Source organism: Homalodisca vitripennis, chromosome 5 (assembly GCF_021130785.1).
Source record: "Homalodisca vitripennis isolate AUS2020 chromosome 5, UT_GWSS_2.1, whole genome shotgun sequence".
NCBI lineage: Eukaryota > Metazoa > Arthropoda > Insecta > Hemiptera > Cicadellidae > Homalodisca > Homalodisca vitripennis.
Genome location: NC_060211.1, coordinates 120333939 through 120357135, shown reverse-complemented (window position 1 = coordinate 120357135; position 23197 = coordinate 120333939). Strand labels below are relative to the sequence as shown.

General features: G+C 29.2%; 1 protein-coding gene across 1 annotated transcript in view; it reads left to right on the top strand.

Annotated features, from left to right (window-relative positions):
* Positions 1–23197, top strand: part of LOC124362810 (Ig-like and fibronectin type-III domain-containing protein 1) — a 142036-nt gene that overhangs the window by 78624 nt on the left and 40215 nt on the right. Inside the window, 1 exon segment of the mRNA XM_046817637.1 lies at positions 16101–16159. Within this exon segment, the coding sequence (XP_046673593.1) occupies positions 16108–16159 (52 nt within the window). The 5' untranslated portion in view covers positions 16101–16107.

Sequence of the window (23197 nt, the reverse complement as noted above, 5' to 3'; positions counted from 1 at the left end):
GATAGACGTGGGAGAAGAGAAGCAGCCATTAATCAGTCAGCTGAGAATGTGATCCCAGCTGAATGATATAAAAAGAGAGCATTTATTGCGAGTCAGCCTGGTGTCGCTCTTCTGTTTGGCGTTTAGGCAATGTATATTGTAATGCAATACAAAGAAAATAAGTTTACTGGCTGTGATTTGTATAACAACTTTAAAAACATTAATACATTTAGTATTGCTTGTGTGAACTGTATAGTCTGTATTGTTATGCAAATGAACACTTCCGGCACATGACAAACTTGTGTTCTCTTTCTGTAACTTATATATATATATATATATATATATATATATATATATATATATATATATATATATATATATATATATATATATATATTATTTGAATTCAATTTCACAAAGAATAAAGATATAAACTATAATACCTGACTAATAATATCTGTTTTAAATTATTTATTTATTATCACAATTAGTATTTAAATTACACTTACCCGGCAAGGAAGAAATCCGAGTTCGAGATTCACTTTTTGTGATTTAATATTTATTGAATTAAAGTTAGGAATCAGCATTCATACAAATGTAATGAATGTATAAATATATGTAAACAATAGTATATATACGTATAGTAATGGTAGTATTAATACCAAATTAGGCACAGTATATTTTACACCATATTAACTATTTAGCTCTCTTTACGTACTCTTTGTTTATGTATTTAACTAAAGTATTTACGTACTCGGATATTCTGCTATGAATAAATTTTAATATAGTCATTTCAAAGTTATTTGTTAGAAGTACTTCGAGCTCCACAGTTTTAAATATACATTTTATAGAATATTTATATATTGTTAACAATGTAAGTTGTGTATACTAAATCAAGTATTGAGTCAAATTAAATGCATTATTACAGTTATACGAAATGCGAGTATATCCTAGAACAAGATGCTACCCTTTATTCAAAATGTTACTGACACACATCACTTGTTACATCTTTGGAGACTTTCCCCTCAATATTTTTCCTATTTTATAATAATAGCCTTACCAGATTAAACTACCTGGTGACTGGTGCTTCTTTCACGATTTACTTTTGTTATTTAAATAAACAACATAGTTATGTTTGTTTTGTTTCTCCTAAAATTAAAATATAGACATTTGTAATTCAAGGAGGCCTACTTCGACTATAAATCTGTTTATAGCTACCATACTTTTTTATTTTTATGATTGAACTTGATGTTTTTTTGACTTGTACAGAAGATGAACTTGGCGTCGTTAATACAATATTATGGTAAGGAGAGTATATATTATTACTAGAATGTGTTTCATGCGTGATTTAAGTTTAATGCAATAAAAACAAACTACTTCACGAATCTAATGTATAACAAGTTCAAGTCCTTTGAGATTTGTGTATTTTATTAGCGTACCATGTTTGTCTTACCTGTATGTATTATTTGTAATTAACTTACTGTAACCAACATAAAATTAATTTTCTATTATATCTGATTTTATCTTCTTTACAATATTTCCATGTTAGTATGTTATAATCATTTTGCCCTACGTAAGTATGTATTATGTCTGAATGTTTCATGTTAATTTTTTCTACAGCAATTACACTGTTATGATATTCACTCTTTATATTTAAGTAAATAAGTATATAGACACATTCAATAATGTTCATTCTTAACACAAATGTACTTTAAACTGTTATATTTAGGCTAAGCTTGTTATCACGTATTTAATCTAAAATATATTGTTCTACCATTTTTATCATAAATAAATATATAAATTAAATGGGAATATATTTTTAATTTGACCTCAGCATTAAGCAAGAAAGGCTTGTATCCTGTAGTACACTAAGAAAACATTGTTGTCTTGTTAACGTGAACTAGTAACGACTTTTGTTTATAGTTGTGTAGTGAACTCGTATATTTTACACCTTTATGATAGAGTTAAATTATTAGAGCTTAAATGCGAGAGTCGTCCTACTATTTTAATCCAAAGCCACATCAACGTTTCATGTATAGTAATTCGTACGCTTTTTACTCGAATGATCCTCCCGGAACTAGAAAACACAAGGGTTTCCTCTACTTTTTCCTCTAAATACTTCCCTGAACTTATTGAAAAAACCTCATCTAAACCACAATCGTACAATTAAATGAATTTCAAAGGAATACAGTACCATCCAATATTGCTGCTCTACGGCAGAAGTAGTACATCGTCTCCATATTAATTCTTGACTTAAGTATTTTAAATGGTGGATATATGTGCTTCCTTGTGAGCGTAGCTAAAAATAATTGGTTTTTATAATCTAATACTTGATATATAAATATTGAGCCAAGAGAAAATTTTAATTACTGTATTTTTCAATAAAACAGAACTGAGAGTTTGTTTTAAAATGTATGTATGTGTCTTTGACACAAAAATGGCTTCAAATCATACTATTATATTTATTATTCGGATACTACAAAATCTAACTCAACAATCGATATCCTATTTTAAAGGATTCTAATCCCAAAACACAATGAGAGACAAGAAATGATCACCAGGAGTAGAGTGAGTGACCTGAATCGCCTAACCTAATTATTCCGCTGCTACTCTTATCGACCCATTACATAAGCATTGCAGTGACATTAGCAGTCAGCGGTGTTCTCTGGTCGCCACAGGAAGTCCAGGGCGGCCTTGAGATCCTCTTCAATTGCGTCGTGTCTCGTCAACGTTCACTGTCCTTTTGTCCACTCATTCAGCCCTTGTTGGGCTCATTTGAGTCAGCTGGTTTAAATTCTTGTACACCGCCAATGCACTGCATTACCTTGCCAGGAAACCTTATTATAATGCTCCCGGATTATTTGTTTTATATAAATATATAAAGCCAACATCTTTTTTAGGTTTTGAAGATTTGTTTTGTTTACAAATTTAAACAGTATAGTTCTTTAAAAATTTTAAGTGATGTATAAAGAAGTATTTAATAAAAATATATATATGCCTATGTACTGTGGGTTAAAAGGTTTGTTTTATTTTACGTATTAAACTATATGGGTTAAAACATTTTAAACTATAAAATTTTAACAGTTACTCTACTTATACCTAATGCAACCAAAAGAAATTTGTAATAATAATGTAATTTCAAAATAAAAAGACATGTCTAAGTTAATAATTAACATTACTAATAAAGTTTAATTCGTCTTAAAACGTACACTACCATTAGTTTACAACCAGTGGCATATTTTTCTGTCCTCAAGATATTGGCATGACATTTATTAATTCAATAAATCAGAGAGAATCATGCGTAAATGTAGTATGTTAAACTTATTTTTATTATATTTTGTAACAATTTCAGATCGTTTTAAAATATTTATTATGAACCATAATACTTATTTGGTTTATTTTTTCTTCAGTAATTTACATTCAAAGAATTCATAAGTTAGGTACTCTCATAAAGCATTTGATATTACTAAAACGGAAAATAATTTACACTAGCTGAAATAATATTGAATGACATTGTATGTTTCTGAGCCTAAGAAGACAATTGAAATAGAGTAGCGGAGAGTTTTACCCCAGAGAGCGCTGCACGACACACGTCATCAATATCCTGCTGCTGCCTGTTCCCTCAGGTGCTGCTCTGCTCCCAGCCGCTATCTACTGCAGTACTCATGTCGGCTACTATTGCTGATATAAAGCTATTTTTGTAAATGAGGAGTCACTCAGTTTACAGAGTACAATTTTATTTTTTATTAGTCATTGGTGAACATATACCAATGGTTTATATTGTAGTGCTTTCACACGAGCTGTCCCTTCTATCTGTGTTAGCCTTTTCAACAATGTAATCGGCGAGAAGTATCCGATACCTGGACTAGCCTGGGGCGACGACAGGTTTAAACTCCAATTCTGTTGCCGCAGCGGGAATCCTCTTTGTACGTTACAGTAATCCATAATGCGATTACTTCTACCAAAATAAATATCATGTATAGGCTTCAACGGTTAAACTTCTAGTTTAAAATGAATTAAATTGATAATAAAAATAAATTACATTTGAATATTTGTAGCACCTGGCTTCTAAAATCAGAATGTATTCTGGCACTCCTATAAGTTGCTACATTTTCTTATCCTTATTTATTTAAACGTTTTTACAATATCTATAGTGCCATACAACCGAGAACTTTTCTTTATAATTGAAACAAATTCTAAGACATTTCATTAGTACAACAACGACAAAGGCTCACAAAACCTACAATTTTATAAGAGTAGTAGCATATTTAATTACAGTTTGAACTTTTTAATGATATAAAATGAATAAATGGACAACGCACACTTCTTTAGTTTTTGATTTATAAAAGAAACATGCAATTGTACAAAAGTCTAAATAAATAAAGGAACGTACCGAAAGTTAGAAATGGCCACCAAATAGTTCCAAATAAAGCTGCATTATGAAGTTTGTATAAGAATTACAGAAAACGCACCTATAAAAAACATACACTAAACATCGACGCATAATTCGTGCACTTTCTTTACTTCGACTCCTGTGAAATTGCTTGCAGCACAAGTTACATTGGATCGTACCCTATAGCGTCGTCAGTGTTTAATCGTGCTTTTTATTAGTAATTTTTATAAATTTGTAGTTGCATCTATGTACTTGACATAGTTTTTTCGTCACTTTTTGCTGTTTTATTATTATAGTCATGTTTGTTAGGATCTTTTGCTTTCTTGGAGGCTTAATAATGAAGTCAAAGCTTTAAAATCTGAAAAAAACACGACCCAATATTTGTTCCAAAATATTGAATATAAAAATCCGAACTATCCTGGCCTCTCCTTATATAATAATCCTCGTATCTGCCATATTATAATTGGGTACGCCAAATCACGTTTAGACAACAGGCTTCACAGAGATTTCGTGTGTTAATATCTGTTACACTATCTGATTAAGTTATGTCAGTTTGTATTTTCATTGATTTATTCTATGATTTTTCTTATTACTTTCACCATATACCAACACAGAAATGATTGCTAAAGTTTGACTAAATTCTATGGAGTGCCATCCATAAGTTGAATTAGCATGTTGAATTATATACACATGAAGCTCCATGCATTGTTTGAAGTCTACAGGTCGGTTCGTTATAGAGGTGTCAAGAGGGCTGACAGAAATATATTCATGTTTCTATAACATCGTTTAACATTTTAAAAGATCTCGTTTATACATATTTAACATCAAAATGTACACATAAACTTGATTCAACATTGATTCAAATAATTATGACCGTTCCGTGTATGGAATGAATGGCGACCTGAAATCCCAAAAATATGAACATAAAAAATGTTAAAATAATCATATAATTTTAAGACGTAGTATATACATGCAAAAGCCGTATGGAACTAAAAATATAAATTGGCACTATATTATTACAAATGTATTACAAATGTTTTTATAACACTCGACCAATTGAATTATGTGTAAAAGTTAATAGCACAAATATGTAATAAACATATAAGAAATTTTTAAGCAAGGTAAACATATCCTTGTACAATAATTTATTACATTAACGAAATGTTGTAAAATGTTTGAGTTAAATTCGCGTTCTTTCCAGGCAATGAGTTTAACTACTGTTACTTTCCCGTATACAGGTCGCGTTCATTCTCCAGGGAGTAAATGTTTCACCAATCAGAAAGTTTCTGCACTCTTGCTCTACCTTGTTGTTTGAAAAAGGTACTTTAAATGTTCCACTTCTTTTCATTAGAAGTGATAACTATCAACGTGGTTAGATATTTGTTATCTTACTTTCTATTGCTGGAATATATTGTATAAATTATACTAAAATTATGAGATTACCCTTATTTTTTATGATACTAACCTCACGAAATAGGATCATCTAGTAAGAGAATTGATAAAAATAGAGTGCTCTCTCATGTGCCAGATCATCCAAAAATATTTGTTTAAAGCTTGTCAATGTGTTTTTCCATTTTAAACAAATCATCAAACATATTAGTCCAATCGCCAATATTCTGGACTAAAACGTGACATAGAGCAATTTGAAATAAAGGGGTAGAAATAAATCATAGATGTATGATATTTACAAATAAATTTACGGCACTTGTATTAATTTCCGGCTCACATCTGGAAAGTTTATGGAGTAAAGATTGAATTGTTCACAGATAATTCTCTAGATAATGTGTTTTTACTGTAATAAAGCCTTCCTTTACATTAATATGTATGTACAGTATTTATAGCAGTATTATAACACCAAGTAGCTTAAGAGTATAATGAATATACTCTGCGGGACCTAAAATTTAACTGCAATACTTAAAGTACAATTATTTCAATCAATACTGTTTGGTAATATAAGGTAGGTAAACAAATAACTCTTTAATGGTTGATATTAACAACAAACAGGTAATTAACAACTACATTGTAAATGTTGTCAGCAGTGGAACTCAATTGATATTATTAGCTCAACTAAATTCCACCAAATCAGTCGGCAAGGATTCCATTGTTTCATTACAACCAAGTTTGGCTCTTTGATTACAACATAGTTTAATTTAATTACTAAAGTACCAATGGAGCGTTCGAGATATGAAGGTTCTCGTCGAATCGGGGGAGTTTGAAATTTGTTGCATAAGCATAAACTGAAACTTAATGAATTAAACTTGTCAATAATAACTGTTCTGCAACAAATACTTCAAAATTAGACACATAGAGTTAGTTGTAAACCACACATTTTTAAAGTTATATAATTTCATAGAAATTGTTAATAACATTTATTCTTTTTTGAACCATCCAAGGGATTTTTTTTATGTTACCTCTAAAATATTTATTAAAATGTATAATATAAAGCTTTTTCGATGCGCTACCATTAAGCCTCAGATTTAGAAGAGCGATTGATGTAGTACTGTTATTATATTATTTTTAATAGGAAATTCATCTGAACAAAGGTGCAAACTCAGCACTAGTTTGTAAATAAAGGGTTAGCAATATATCTATCACATCCTAAAAATCTTAAATTCGACCAGCGCCGCCGGTGCTTTTAAGGAACACTATTTGCATTACAACCTTGCACTGTCTTGGCGGTTGAAAACTAAGCAGGCGCTTAAAAGTAACGGGCGAGAAACTACTGATAGTGGAATCCTAAACAATACAATATTTAATTATACTTCAGTAATTATATAACAGTATTGTTCGAGTGACCTAAAATTACTAATTTTTTTGTAATAGACATACAGAGCCGTATTCGTTTATGCCTTGACCTTTCCTACTAGAACTAAAACAATTCATGTGAGCATAAACTTATAACATAGTAATTGAGGTCTAAATATATGTAGGCAATTGATAAAACTTAATTATAAGGATATATTATGACAATTATTTTACTATCAATACTAATAAATACAATAATATAGACATCTTAGAGACCCGTGATAAATTGGACACATTAGAAGGGCAAATACTAGAAAATACAGAAACAATGAATTTTTTTAAACAATCATTCATTCGATTTGAACAATAATAATTTCGTACAGCAGTAGGCTCCCGTAAATCATAAAAATATAATTGATTATCAATCCAATTGTGAGAAACAAGGAACCACAAGTTTTGATTTATCTTTCCAAGAATAACATTTTAAGTTCTTCGACCGTTCCCATACGTGCATTAAGAATATGTAAACAATTAAAAAGTAAAACTTTTACAAAATGGTTTGCTTTTCGATGCCATGAGTTAGGTCTCAGAAAAAAAAAAACATTCACTCATGCAGTGGTATATTATTTTTCTAAACAAGAGGAACAAACAAATTTATACGCTACGTACTTTAATCAAAACATTATCTCCAGAGTAATTTGTCGTTCTTTCTGACTTGAAGACAATTATTTAAAAATAAAAATCTATTTACAAAGCAAGCCTTTTTAATTTTCTAATTAAATTTTTGAAGCTAAAGATATTTAATACCATTTATTTGTATAACAATGACTGTATAGTCTAATGTAAAATCTAAAATAAATTACTTGCAGTATAGCTTTAACTGTTATTAAACCTTTATATAGGCTATCGCTAACATTTTCAAAATAAATAATACGCTGCGGGCATATTAAGCGATCACATTCAAACATTCTGGCTAATTTTAAGAAGAGAGTCAGTTCAGTTTTAATCAAAGAAGTCGGTATTAATCTTTTGTAACATGTTTATGCGTAGTAAATCTTAAGTAATCTTAAATACTGACTGTTAGCAATACGCCACACCAAGTGTCGCGTGACAGGCTTCGCTGAGGGAGTAAGCAAAATTGTAAGTATATAGATCAATTCATTTTCAAGATGACCTGCGGATATATAGGCAAATAGTCAATGATGCAGAAAAGGGGCTTTTATGCCCTCTGCAAATAAAAAATAAATTGTGTCAGTATATTATATGATATCCTTTTATGACGTGAACAAAGTTTTGCAAACATGGTTTTTGTATGCACCAATACAGAGATAATTCTTGTCCATTTGAAAATGAAGTTTTATGCAAAATTCTCTGTATGAAATTATTCTTGAGGACTTTTAACATATGAAAATTCCCATTTGATTCTTTAAATGAGGTTTAAAATCACTGTTTTGTTAAGTATCATTTCAGTGATCGTTTAACTATCACGTTATCAAATCTGAAGTGCTTGTATATTAATGAAGCCTCTTGCAAATGTTAAAAGTTTATGTGTCAGGTCATTCCTACACAGACATAAAGATATAACAGTTTTCCAACCCTTTCGTGATAGTCACAATATATATATATATATATATATATATATATATATATATATATATATATATATATATATATATATATTCGGTTTAGGAATGTATTAATAATACTAACCAGCTATTAAACTTTAATGATTATTTAGATTTGTGGTAAATATCCTTAGTAAAGTAAGTTATTCGACTTTACTTACGACAATTACATACTCCGTTCATTTCATTTCTAAAGGTTCATTTATTTCCAGTCATGTTTTTAGTTAGTTAGGACCCATAATATAAATGTTTTTAACGTAAAATAAGTTTAAAAGTAATTCTTCATTTTTTGTACAATTTCATATAAACAGCTCAGTTTAAACTGTTATCCCAGTTTTATTTCTTATCTGATTATGGCGAACCTGATTAAATTAATTTTTTTACAAACTGAACCCCAAAAAATTTACCCTTACATAGGCGAAACATCACTGAGTATCTAAAGGTTGGATCTATAAATATATGTATATCTAGATTAATTTATTTATATTAAGTAATTATTACATTTAATGTAATTTTTCAGTAAACGATTATTGACAGGTAGTGTACCGAACATACTTTAGTTTAGTTACATAATCGCACGTGTAGCAGAAAGACTCAAAATCAAGGTAATTTACTGATAAAAAGTAGGGTCTGTGGTTTACCGGTAGCATCCTACTCCAGAAAGGAAATTATCAAATATCAAACTCCCACGGAGCGAATGTATTTATATAATCGACCTGTATTATTATTTCATAGGTTAATTTTGTACCTAATATTTAACAACTTATTTGCTGCCACATAAGACTAACAAGTTTGACAAAAAACTAGTAAAGTATATAAAACTATTGTATTTTGATATTTGCTCCGCTCAATTTTTATTTATTATTAAATTTTAATGTAACTTTAATCAAAAACGTATAAAATCAAATTTCCATCAATCCTAACAAAAGGTAGGAATATTGTTTATAAAAGTGTACGTTTTCCTAAGGAGTTTAATCTTTTCATTTTGGATAAAACAGATACATTTGTAATTACTGTAGGCAATTTTGCTAACGTTATTATTAACGTAATAACTGAAATGTAATAAGGTTAATTTACAGTTTAGCAATAGAAATTTATCACACTTAATTGTAAATATTTTATCTCTGTCAAAAAACTGGGCTGTCTTATATTTTAATCGAATACACTTTTTAACAAAAGGTACGTTCATAATGGACATAAAGAACACAGTTAAATATATCTATGAACAATTCTGTGTAAGGTTCAAAGTTTGGTAAGGTATCTTGAAGTATTGGCTTTTATTCAGTTGTATTGATATCATTATTTAGACAGAGACAATATCAGCTATAGACAAGTAATGATGATTGCGGTGACTTTCAATGACTGATGACAATGACGTAGAGGGTCTAGTGATCCTGGGTTATAGATTACTGGAGGCCCTAACCCTACTCGACAGTAAACGGCTGATGTTCGAACACATTATCACCGCAATTTATGTATTCAACTGGTATTGTACATTATTTAATGCAATTCATAAAAGATTAAAACAATTTATAAACGTATTCGTGTACGCAATCACTAAGGCATATTCATCCACATCATATACTCGTACATAGAAATAATCGAGAATAAAATGCCATTATTCTCAACGTTTTCTTTATACACAGATCTGAGGTTAATGTAAGTTATTCCAGTGACAACGTCAAGACTCGTAATTAATTAAGAGAGTTTAATTGCTCGTTTTTTTAATTACTCTCTGTTAAATAAATTTACTGCAACAATTATAAAAATTCTTGGTAATACTTCATAGTTAATAAATTTTTCACAACCAATTCTATTTTATGATTTATTGTTGATACATCTTTTATGCATAATATGCTTTCTCATATCGTCTGAAAGAGGGAAGGTAAAAGAGAAAAGTACAGCTTTGAGGAAGAATATAAAGTAGGAACTCCCTGTTAAGCTGTCGTGTTGGACAGCATAAATTATCGTTCCAGGCCTGTTCTACGTGAGTTATAGTGAGTGAAAAAGTGAACCCTTTCACGTTTCATAAGTATGTTTATAAAAAAATTTTAGAGTAACATACTTCTGATAAAAATAGCCAGAAGAGTATGATACAATACGTATAATAAAGATTTTTTTAAGCATAGCTTGTGTTGAAAGTACTATTTCCATTTATGGAAACAAAACAATAAAGTTATTTTTATTTTAATAAAAACTAACGTTATCATATCATTTCGATCACCAGTCATTCTTCTTTCACTCACGAATTGCTAACTCCGGAAAGTACTTTAAACTGCGCGTGATGAGTCCTCGTGTCGTAATTGTGTGTTGGTATAACCGCCATTGGTCTTAGAGAAAGGTTTCGATTTTTTCCTCATTTCTACAGTCGCTACCAAAACTAAAATCTTCCAGTTGTTTGAGGAAGTTAAAATGTTGAATAAAGTTTAAATATTTATTACAAACGTTGTGATAGTGATTATTTACTTTAAACGAAATACACAATATTCTCCAATAATTTTATATTTCATACAAACGGCCTTTCGGCCTCGAGAATGGTTACTCTTACTAAATAAATTGACTGTTTTTTTAATAAAAAAGCTGAATGTATAAAAAATGAAGAAATGCTTTCCAAATTTAGATTGAATTAAAACTCATCTCGCAATACATGACACGGTTCAATTTATAGAAAAATAAATAAATATTTTAAACAAAATTACAGGAACCTAAATTTTTCCACAAAAGGTGGTAAATAATCTGCTTGAAAATCCAAAAGATAAAATTTGAGATGAAAATAAATGTGGAATTTTCATAATTAACTGTGAAGATTGTTTAAGACTTAAGACAATTGGCCATACAAAAAGAAGCATTATAAAAGGACTCATAAAACATTAAAGATATTAAAAATACAAATGAATTCAAAAAATCAGCCAAATTTAATATTCATTAAACTTATTCCCTAGAAAAGAAGAACGCTTATGAAACATTATACATAAAAAAGTCAGGATGAAATATTACATAATATATATATATATATATATATATATATATATATATATATATATATATATATATGCATATGTATATAAATTTATTTATTTATTTAAGAAATCCTTTCATAAACTTTACTAAGCTGAAAATTGTTTTAAATTGTAGAAATATTCGTACCGTTAGACATTGTTTGATTCACACCTAACGACGACACCTCGTATTTCTAAAGGCCATGCTTAAGAATTTAAAATTTATTGGAGAAGTATATTTTTTTAAGAAAACAATTTGTTTTCCAATAACAAGAGCTCCTCCTTCAATGATATATAATAGTATATTGCAACAGTAATTATACAACAATTTTGTATAACTTCAGGTACCTACTTAACTATGAATAAACTTAAAAGCAATATGCAAAGAAGAATCAGTATACAGAACGTTCAATCCGTTAAGAACCCTTTGTAACGTGTGAAAGCGATATAGCCTTTATTCCAGCTAACATCAAGTGTATCTTCTTTGACGTTTGTCTTCGAAGATGGAAGGAATGTGAATGAAATAGAATTGATCCGGTCTTTTCGATCGTACAGTGATACACTAAATTAGTAACACGTTTCGAGATCTGCAATCTGATCAATTTTTCAGATAAATAACTAACCTAACACATAATTAGACTGGAGAGGGATGTTAGCTTTGCGCATTAATAATTAGTGTTGTGTTTAGTTTTTGTATTAAGTGCATGTTTTAGAGTTAGTGAAGTTGACACACAACATTGTGGTTGTAATTCCTGACTTATATATGCCACAACTATCTGATAATATCAGCCTATTTTAACCTGGTTTGTAACTATTAGTTAGGTTATTTATTTATCTGAAGAAGAGATCAGATTGCTTATCTCGAAACGTAGTGTTACTGATTTTTTGTATCGCTGAATAATAGCAAATGTCCTGAAAATTCCTGTTGCTGTTTCCTTCAGCAAGTGTTTCAAAGTTAAATATATTATAATAAATTAAAAACTGTTATTTAATAATGTCAATAAACAATAAAGCGTCCGAAGTATAATAGTAGTGAAGATAATTCTTAAAAAGTCTTAATAATTATTCAGCAACAAAAATTAAACATTCCTTATAAATAATTTAATGAACATTGTGATCATTATAATATATGTTAAGATTCTAAATTTAATCGAGTATTCATTATTCTTTGCGATATTTTAAGAATATAATTTTTAAATATCTATTCTAATCTTATTCATAAACTCACAGAATGTAGAGACACAATTTTAACAACACTGCTGTCGAGACAGCACTTAAGACTGTGAGATTCTCAGCAAAGCCCCCGTCAAAGCAACACTGGCGCAATGTGATTACGCTTGCTTCCAAAAGGCACTGAAACAAGGTCTTAAGGAGGTGGATGACAACTACTAGGGAAATACTGACAGTTTAAATGTTAGGCGACTAAACTTTGTATGAGCTTTTAAGAAGAAAATCAATACTGGGTGGAAAATATATGCTGTTTAGTACCTTACAGTAGTACGACGGAATATAGGATACTTATAGTTGTAATACCTTTTGGTAAGGACTGTTCTTTTATATTTCTTCTCTCCATTTCAAAACGATATATTATATAATCTTTACAATACAGTTACAGAAGCAGTATTAAACAGTTTTAATCTAGATAACACAATCCTATACGTCACTTACAGAAGATTAAAACATTGAAATTATTAGATTAAACTTAAATAATCGTTTACAAGGCAAATAAAACTTTTACCACATAACTGGTATAAATGTAATACAATTTAGTAGTTCACCCACTGCTGTGATAAGAGCTCAATAATTGTGTAGTTTGTCAAAATAATTAAATTTTTTTAGTATCTAATCTCTTTGTACCACAGCAACTTTGTAGATGGTTAAATATATTCGAGGTGGTATGGAATGATATTCACTAATTACTACTTAAACCTGAATGAGTGACACGCACTATCATTCGACCCGATGTTACTTATACATAAATGAAAGTTCAGAGACAAAAATTAAAGTTTCCAAAACATATGATGACAGGTTTCGCTAATGCTTAGCCAATGACCCATTAGGCACATGCACTGGTCCTAACAAAACCCATCACGTTTTGCTACGATTGCTTTTACACACTAAATAGATATATTACGTTCAACCTTGATACAGATTCTGTCTTAGTAGATTATTTTCAACCTGTAGCAAGTAATGGATCAGCGTTCAAGCAGTGTGATGTGCGTTACACACCAAATAGGAAAATTTTCAAACCTGTCAAAAAGAACAATGTTACTTATCCACGTTTATCCTTTATGTATTCAGAAGCTTTTAATACTTTCATACAGGTATTATACTCAGTCCCATCCCTATAAAATCTCCGCTATTTGTAGGCCTCGCGCAGATTCTTGTCGGCCATCTCGCTATATGAGGGAGACCCCGAGAGTGATATACAAAATTATCAAATTTGTTCTTTCCTGTGTATCAATATTATTAAGTCAAATATTAGGTCTACAGCTCAACTCGATCTTGCTATACCTTACTTACACAAAAAAGCAGACAGAAGTAACATTTACCCAGGATGTCAGTATAGGCTCTACTATTGCCCATCGAAACAAAATTTGATGGCATTCACTATTAATCCTTAAATGACACAACTTTATTAACATGATGGCCAAATATAAATAATACCCTTAAGTCAGTTTATTTATATTTTACATAAATTATAAATTTCAATAAATATGTAACTAATTACTGTAAGCGCTAACTTAAAAATAGTAAATCAAAAGGTTACGACCTTTGTAATATACTCTTATAACAAATTGACTTATATGCTTGAACTTTTGCATGAAGCATCAGCGAAGCCTCGTTCGCGATACGTGGTGTGACGTAATCCTATCTTTGTTTTAGCTACAGGAGGATTTGTTTTAGCTTTTCCTGTATTTTAAAAGTAAAAAAAGGAAAACGTGCTTCTGAGCAATGTTGGATCTGGTGGGGCTCACAGAAAATTTGATCAGTGTTCCTAATACCATAATTTAATGTAGGACATAATTACAAATGTCAATGTAACATTTAACATTTTGCAAATATCACAAACCTCAAACTTGAAACTTTCTTAACAATTTAGAATGAGATAGGTCATATTATATCGAAGAGATTTAAAACGAAATTTGAGGTTAAATATTTATTTTTATACAAAACTGTTTGTACAGATGTAAAATGGCATATTCAAATGTACTAAGTGCATTACTACTACCAATAATGTTAGCTTTCCATTAAATTGTGTTATAACACTTGGGAAAATATTAGCACATAGTATTTGTTAGAAATATGAGTTATTAGCGAGAGTGAAAACGTTTATACGAAACTTATTTTCATTCCTCTTTTTTATCATTTTCCAATATCACTTTGAAGTTTTATTATAAATCTGGAAATCACTATACTTGAAAGACATGGTATCTAATGCTTAGAATTACAATTTAATTTTTAGTAGTAATTGTTATAGCTACAAATGGTAAGCCACTATTATTTATTAAACACTGAGAACATAAAGACCACAACAAAAGTTATCTCTCTTTTCACTCAACTCCAAAGACAGGTTAAAGTGTATTTAGTTCTGAAATAAAAATGCTTATTTCTTACGTTATAGGTTATAATATTATTCAAAGTGCGTTGTATTCCAGAATAAGGCCAGAAATGTATATTTGCAAAAATGTTGGCAAATTTTGGATGATTTTGAAGATTTCAAAAATTTTTTGAAGGTAATTTTATACGGAGAGGTATCAATTGATATTAATTTGCATAATAAAGTAGTTAATAACTTGTTATTTGACGAGGTTATGGGAACGTTATAGTCGTATTATTATTTGTGACTAATGCATTCTTTATGGCATTTATTATTGGCTCTAACAAAAATAAATTGATACTTTTTTAGTTATGTAGTATTTATGTTGACTCTTAAAGTATCATATGTTTTAAAATACATAAGGGATCGTAATATATGTGTATTTATTTTGTAAATAGCTTGCAGTTACTATAGGTACTATTAGAATATACGATACTTATGTTTATGTTGTACAAATGTATCGATTTAATGATGTAACATGATTACGATAACAAAACTAGGACCAGTCACTTTTATTTTTTGTATGAATATATCTTATGATTTGAATGTTCAGTGTACAATGATGCAGAGCGCCTGTTTGTTTTGTAACAATTAATCGGTTTTTGTTTGTCTATAGTTGTGTGAAAACACGCAAAGTAATAATTACTGCTTTATATGTCAAAATCCTAGTGTTTACATATTTATGTGGTTAACCAAACCATTTATCTTATACATCCTTAAATACGGTATTTCATTGTATATGTTTGTTTATGTTTCAGTGTGAAGATGGAAGGAGTAAGCTTACTGTTGATGATTGTTTTAACTCTCTCATATACTGGTAAGTAATATGTTTGTTTAATTATTACTAATATACTTACAAAAATTTCTATGAAACCTATTAAATTAAATAACCTTATGTATGTGATTTATTTTAAGTGATTATAAACCAAATATTTATTTATTTACATGTTGTAAAATTTAATTGGATTGTTGTAACTTTAATTTGATTGTTTTAATTGCATATTAATTCAGACACTGCAATACTTCTTTGCATTAGATCTTTTATTGAGTTAAGCTTTTTTACGTATAAGTTTCGGTGAGATATGAAGATTACTAAAACGCCAGACAACTTCAAAATACATTTTAATTGCCAGATTTTGACACAAGAGTTTCCACTGTAAATATTTCCGCAATTTGATAGGCATACAAAATCATCTAACTCAATTTTGGCTATATAGAAATACAACTTCATGGTACATTTTAAAACTTTATGCTGTGTTGTTTTCGAGTTATCGTGCAGGTAAACAGAGAAATATACAGACAGACTGAAATTCAAATACTCCAGCCTCAAACGTAGTAAGCTTCGCTGAAACTTTGCTGATTATGCAAGTATTATTTATAATGATATATTTTTTGAATAAATATTAATTATAGTAAGTGGGTATTGAATATACTTGATTATAAGCTAATAACGACAAGGAATTACACGAAGCAGGACACATTAAAGACAGAAAGTCTTTTCTTGTCAGTTTCCTCGTACATAGAAGATATATTCTCTTTGACTTAGCGAAGTAAACCCAGTTAAGAGTTCCCAAGAGTTTAATAAGCGGCAATATTGAGCTCCCTATTCGATAAGTGCAGTGTCTCGGAAGTTTCTTGTGTGGGACCGTTCTTTCACAGAATATGTTCCAAACATCTAATAATGTGAATATCAGGATTTATAAATAATCCTCTGCTCCTATTATCTTCAAAATAAAACTTTGTATGCAGAGCAAAGTGTTGTATTTTATTTTAATTAACAAATCAGTTAATCACGTGTACAAAATATTTTTATGGGCAAATTAAAGTTAAACTAAGGTAATGATAATTGTAGTTATAATAATTAATAAATAACTAAAACATTATAGGAATATATTTATATCCAATTTTTTTTAAATTGCAGACAAGACTACAGTATTGCTGTACAATATATCTAAACTAATTTTTAAATTTTTCACTGTTATTATGTTTTTAATTAATGTTGATAAATTCATAGGGAAATATGCCTTTACTAAAAGAATTTTTAAAAATGTCTTCTTTATAATTTGGCAGAGTTATATATTTTATAAAACATTTAAATTTGTGTTACAAAATTCATTTTATGTTTACAGTATTTGATTTCAAACATGTTAGCTAACATGTCTACAAATGAAGCTATAGATCAAAATGTGATTTTTGTAAATGCTTGGGGATCATCTTCATATATTTTGTAACCATATCTAGAATATAAATAATAATAAATATATTATTCGTGATAAACTAACTGTTTAATAATGTTTAGCCAACTGTTTTTAATTATAAGTTAGTGTCTTAATTTATCATAAGTTAGTGTAACAAAAATTAGAAATATTTTTTTAAATTTTTAATTAGTTGTTATATATTCTACTTCCAAACGATATGAGCTGTTCCACAAAACTTTCCTGTTACAAACAATGATTTCATACTTTGTTGAAAGTATCATCGGTAATGAAACTTAATAATTGCTCCTTATCTTGATAAGACGTATGTTCATAAATATGACAAAGAATTAAATTTTGTTATGTATCTTCTTCCTCAGTTATTTTCATTGGTTTTTTTTTGTTCTAAGAAATAAAGTTTTTTCTACGAATTTTGATTACTTGTTAAGTTATTGTTGGAGAATTCAGGAAAAATTTATAATTTATAGGTTTTATAATACACGATTCTACGTAAGATTTCTTATATTTCAAATTTTATATGAAATAATGATATTTATTTAATATTAAAATCTCATAAAACATTATTTAAGGGTAAATCCATATACTTTACATGGTTGATTATTTTGCTCATAAAATATCATTTGTATTAACCTGACTCTAAATAAAGTTATTACCATTAAAGATATCCTCAGAGTGTGTGGCTCGTAGTTCACTATTTTTCGTTCATATTTGCATTTTACTGATATTTTTTTCTTGATATTTTTATAGTATTTCAACATGTTTCTATCATTCTTTTCATTTTAGCTCTTTGCGATTATAAATAAGAGTTAAAAATATCTTTTAGATTTTACAATATTTAAATATAAAAAACCGTTTCTGAAGAATTTTGTTTATCATTCAAAATTTTTTATACTTCAAGAAGTTTTTTTACTATGAATGGAAATAGTTAATTTTGACCAAACAAGGCTCTTAATACTCCTTAACGTATATATTTTCTTGATTGCAATCTCATGCAAACGTTACAGCCTTACCTACATTGCCTTCACAGCAATTATATAAATATGACAGAAAAGAGACTTTTTTTACTTAAGAAATCTTGTTAGACATATATTTTGTACATATTTTTCTTATTGGAGCAATAATGTAAAATGTTCTGCTTATCCGAAAACAGCTTCAGTTCCAAGAAGATTCAATGGACGAAAGCAAACGTATTTTGAATGAAGTAGACTCCAAATATTGAAATAACTTCAGTGACTTTATTTTCAGAAAGGTTTATTATGCGAATTCAAAAATACACGCATATGTCGTACTTGTTGTTCTATAGAAACTGCTTGAAAAGTTTCGTGAATTATATTCTTAACTTTTCAATGCACTTTTCTAGAACGATTGCCGTTATTAATTATTATGGTCAAGTTATTTATTGCAAATATATTGTTCCCAAAATATATCGCACAGTTAAATCATATGATCCATTGTAATTCTTCTTTATACACCAGTATTAAATACAACTTATCTTCACTAATGTAAATCAGTCATGAACATATATGACAATATTCATTCTGTGAACAAAAATAAGTGAGCAACAGGAATTATACAAATTCGTATATAGTGAATAAAATACCAATGCAGAATTATAATGAAACTTATGATTATGATGTATATTTATGAATTAGTACAAGTGATACCTTATGATATACAATACCATTACTTACATCATGAGTAAATAATAACAATTTTTAGAGGGATAAATTCTTCAAGGCTTAGTAAGACTATACTTTACTCTTTTTCATTTAAATTAAATTTAGAAATCAGTATCTGTAGATAATTCGGTTGGCAGCATCAAAGTGTATGTAGAAACGCGTCACGTGCCTTATAGGCGGCAGAGATCTGCTTCCTCGCCCCAGCCTGCTGATAGTATTTGTGATAATTTATTCACACAGTAAAAGAAGAAAATTTTCGTTTTATTATAGCACTTTCCTAATGTATACTTTAGAAAACTTAATTTTTTTGACAACTTTTCAACTATCGCTAATAATTATTATATTAAATTACAGGTTCATGAATTTTATGTTTTTAAATAATTATCTTTTACACCACGAAAACAGTCTATAAACTGTACAAATAGTTTATTTCCGGCTTTATTTAATGTTTATTTCCCCATAGGTTTATTAAAAGTACATTTTAATCCACATTATGTTTTTTCTGCAGTTTACACCGTAAATGAAATAAGAAAATATTAAGAAGTTAAACTTTACAATTTAATCTATTTATTCAGCTCTTATTCTGTTGTGAATGCACTTTTTAAACATTGCACCTTAATTTTACCTCATGGAAACATAACATAACTTGACGTCTGATAACTTAAGATTAAACAAATGAACTACAATCATGTGTTACTTATAAACATCTACGATTTTATTAAAACTTTTCCACCGACCCTTTTCTGGTCGTTCCCCTGGAAATCTATCTGATTATGTGTAAAATAGTTCTACATGTCCACTAACAAAATTTAAAGCTATGTAGCTTTATTTGTAATGGTTAAATAATATTACTCCCCAGCCATAATTGGCACACTGCATATTAAATATTTATAATTTAAGTTATGTAATATATAATATAATTATAGCTTGAATATTGATACGAAATGTATTCAATTATAGTTACTTTTTTCGCTACTCTTTCGTTACTATGAAAAGTTCTACAATTGTGCAGTGCTTTAATTAAAGCAGCCGTCTCGCAGCCTACGGACAATCACAGTCTTCTTCTGTGCCGTCAGAATCAAGGACTCATTGTGTTTCGTCCCTGCTTTAATGAGATTCCTGCCGGATCCCACCGCTTGTTGTTAACAGCTTCAGCCCCCTACCTGCAATAAAGCTCATATTTAATTTATTGCGGATATCTTTCTTTCCAAATAATTGGTGGTTGAGTTCTATAATAGCATATTACTCGTGAGGCTGTAAATCTTTAATTATCTCTGTCTGTCTGTCTATCTAAATGTCTCTCTGTGCGCAAGACATTTCTAATTAACGAATTGATCCGTGGATATTAAATTGTGCACGAAGCTTCATTTGTATACGAGGAACACTGAGTTCAATGAGGGTGCATGTCACTCCATGGGATTTGGGTGAGCACGACGGTATTGATAAAATAGTGAAGTAAATAAATTTTTAAACAAAACTTAATGCACCAATAAGAGATTCAAACATGTTACACAAATACAGTTTCACACACATTCAATATAATTTATATGTTGGCTTTTATGTATAATTTTATTATTTTAACATTTAACAGTAATATTACTTGCGATTGATGAAAATCCGAATATATCATATGGCAAGATATTTCAATAAAGATTTCATATATTGACTTTTAATTCTGTATAAAACTGGATTTATACAAGAATGAATTCAACAATATTTAGTTTTTGTGTCAACTCCTTATTGTATTACTGTTTATCTTTTAGCAGGGAATCTTGAGAATTAAATGTTACTTGAAGTTTTGGTTTGAAACTATGCATAAAACCATAGTGAAGCCTGTTACGCCACATGGTGCGGCCTACTCCTACCTTTGTATACAGGACAATAACAAAATACCGAAATAATTAGTAATGCAATCTCATTAAATATAGAACTGCAATTTATATAATATCCTATACAAGTTATAATAATGATTATGAAAACGCCAATTAATCATATATTAAGAGTAAATAACTTGTATAACATTGTGTTTAAACTAGTTTCAACATAGTAGTGTAACATATAAAATGAAAGCTAATATTTGTAAAGAAAAATCTAGTACATTTGAGAAGTTAATAAAAAATTTGTTTGTTATAAATGTAAGTAAATCTTTATGAAACACAGTATGTGTTATAAATTTTTAACATAAATACAAATGTATGGAACCCACAAACTTTTCAGTAAATGTCTGCAAATATTTATTACAAGAAAATGTACAAGGGGTCGATATGTTTTCAATTATTTTAACCTCAGATTCTTGCAAATATTTATATTAAGTTTTAAATAAAAAAGGTGAACTATTTTGGGTAATTTTCAACAAATTCGTCCCGTGTACAAATAAAAAGTAACGAATATTATATGTTTCATTTTAGTTACAAAATTAAAACTAGTCTAGGAAATAAAAAGGGATTTTGGTGATCCGTAGAGGTAAAGTGCCTGATTGGAGAGGGCGTAAGTGTGTTTTACGCTTCACCAGCTTACACACATTACCTTCTACACTCGGCCATCAGTGGGAGACGAGGTGAGGACACGGAACGTGACTCGGTGAGACAGACGTGACCATCTATTTCACGTGGATGTGTCGTCTTTAACTTAATACTTGACCAAAGCTTTATAATTATGATTGAAATATATACAGCATATAACAAACAGCTTATGCTGGCTATGCATTTTCAGATTATATGTGTTATTCTAAGCTAAAAAAGGATTTTTACAATTTCCACATTGTTTAGCAGCTATAAGCCATTTTGTTAATTTTAACAATTTTGTCTTTAGAATTGTTAGAAAACTTCGTAAATAGACCCGAGTTAGAAGGTATTACATCAGAAATAAATATTTTAAAATAATTTTTATTATTTTCAAAATTGAGATTACTTAATTTTTGCCTTATGAAATATCTAATACATTTTTTATTATATATCTTTATGGTGATTGTTAAATACTTTATATGAGCCATATCTATATTTATTGGCCATCGTTTTTAAAAATATTATAAGGTACGAAAAAGTGTTTTAATATATTTTCATTTATGAGGATTGTTCATTTCTTTAAATCTGTTAACAACTATTAAAGATTATTAAAGATCTAATTTAAATAGCCCATAATTGGATCATATGTTAGTTAAATCAGCTCATTTAAAAAATGCAATACTGAAAACTATTATTGAACATTTCAAATCTAATAAATGTAAAGACATCTAAATAAACACGTTTGTAAGATCAGTATTAAATTAGTAGTGTTATGGGAAATAACTGTTTATTTAAAGGTAAAAGTTCTACAGTCAGTTTCAGTGTAGCATTTCAATCACAGTTACAGCTGCTTTAAATAATACCTATTCAAATAGTGTCAAACTACGGGCCAGTTAATTTGTATGTGTTACACCCTTGATTATGAATCCTTCTGAGAAGATATATCATCCCTACGTGACGAAAGTGAACAGCCAATGTACGCGGTTTTACGTGGTTCGCGTACCCGCCATCAGAGTCGCAACCATCGTTTCACCCATCAATGCCACACTCCCTCTCTACACCCCGCTTATCCGCAATGCTCTGGGCTTTTCGGTGATAGTCGGAACTCCTCGGTAGACAGAACCTGCCTCTTCACTACAAGCCGTTGGCCGTTTATAATTAAAAAAAAAAATTTCTGACATAATACCTTATGACATCGAGCCGTTTAACAGGACATTTTTAGCTTAGAATAACACATACAACCGGAGAATGCATAGCCATCCTAACCTTTTGTTAAACTCTGTATATGTAATTCGTTGTCGATGTTTTTAAAAGAGTATACAGGATAAAATAAAAACTAACGTGTATTATTTGTATAGACTATAAATAAATAAATAAATACATATATAAGTGGCCGAAAGTAATTTTAGAAGCTAATATATACATAGGATTTATTTACAAAACGCAAAAAAATTTA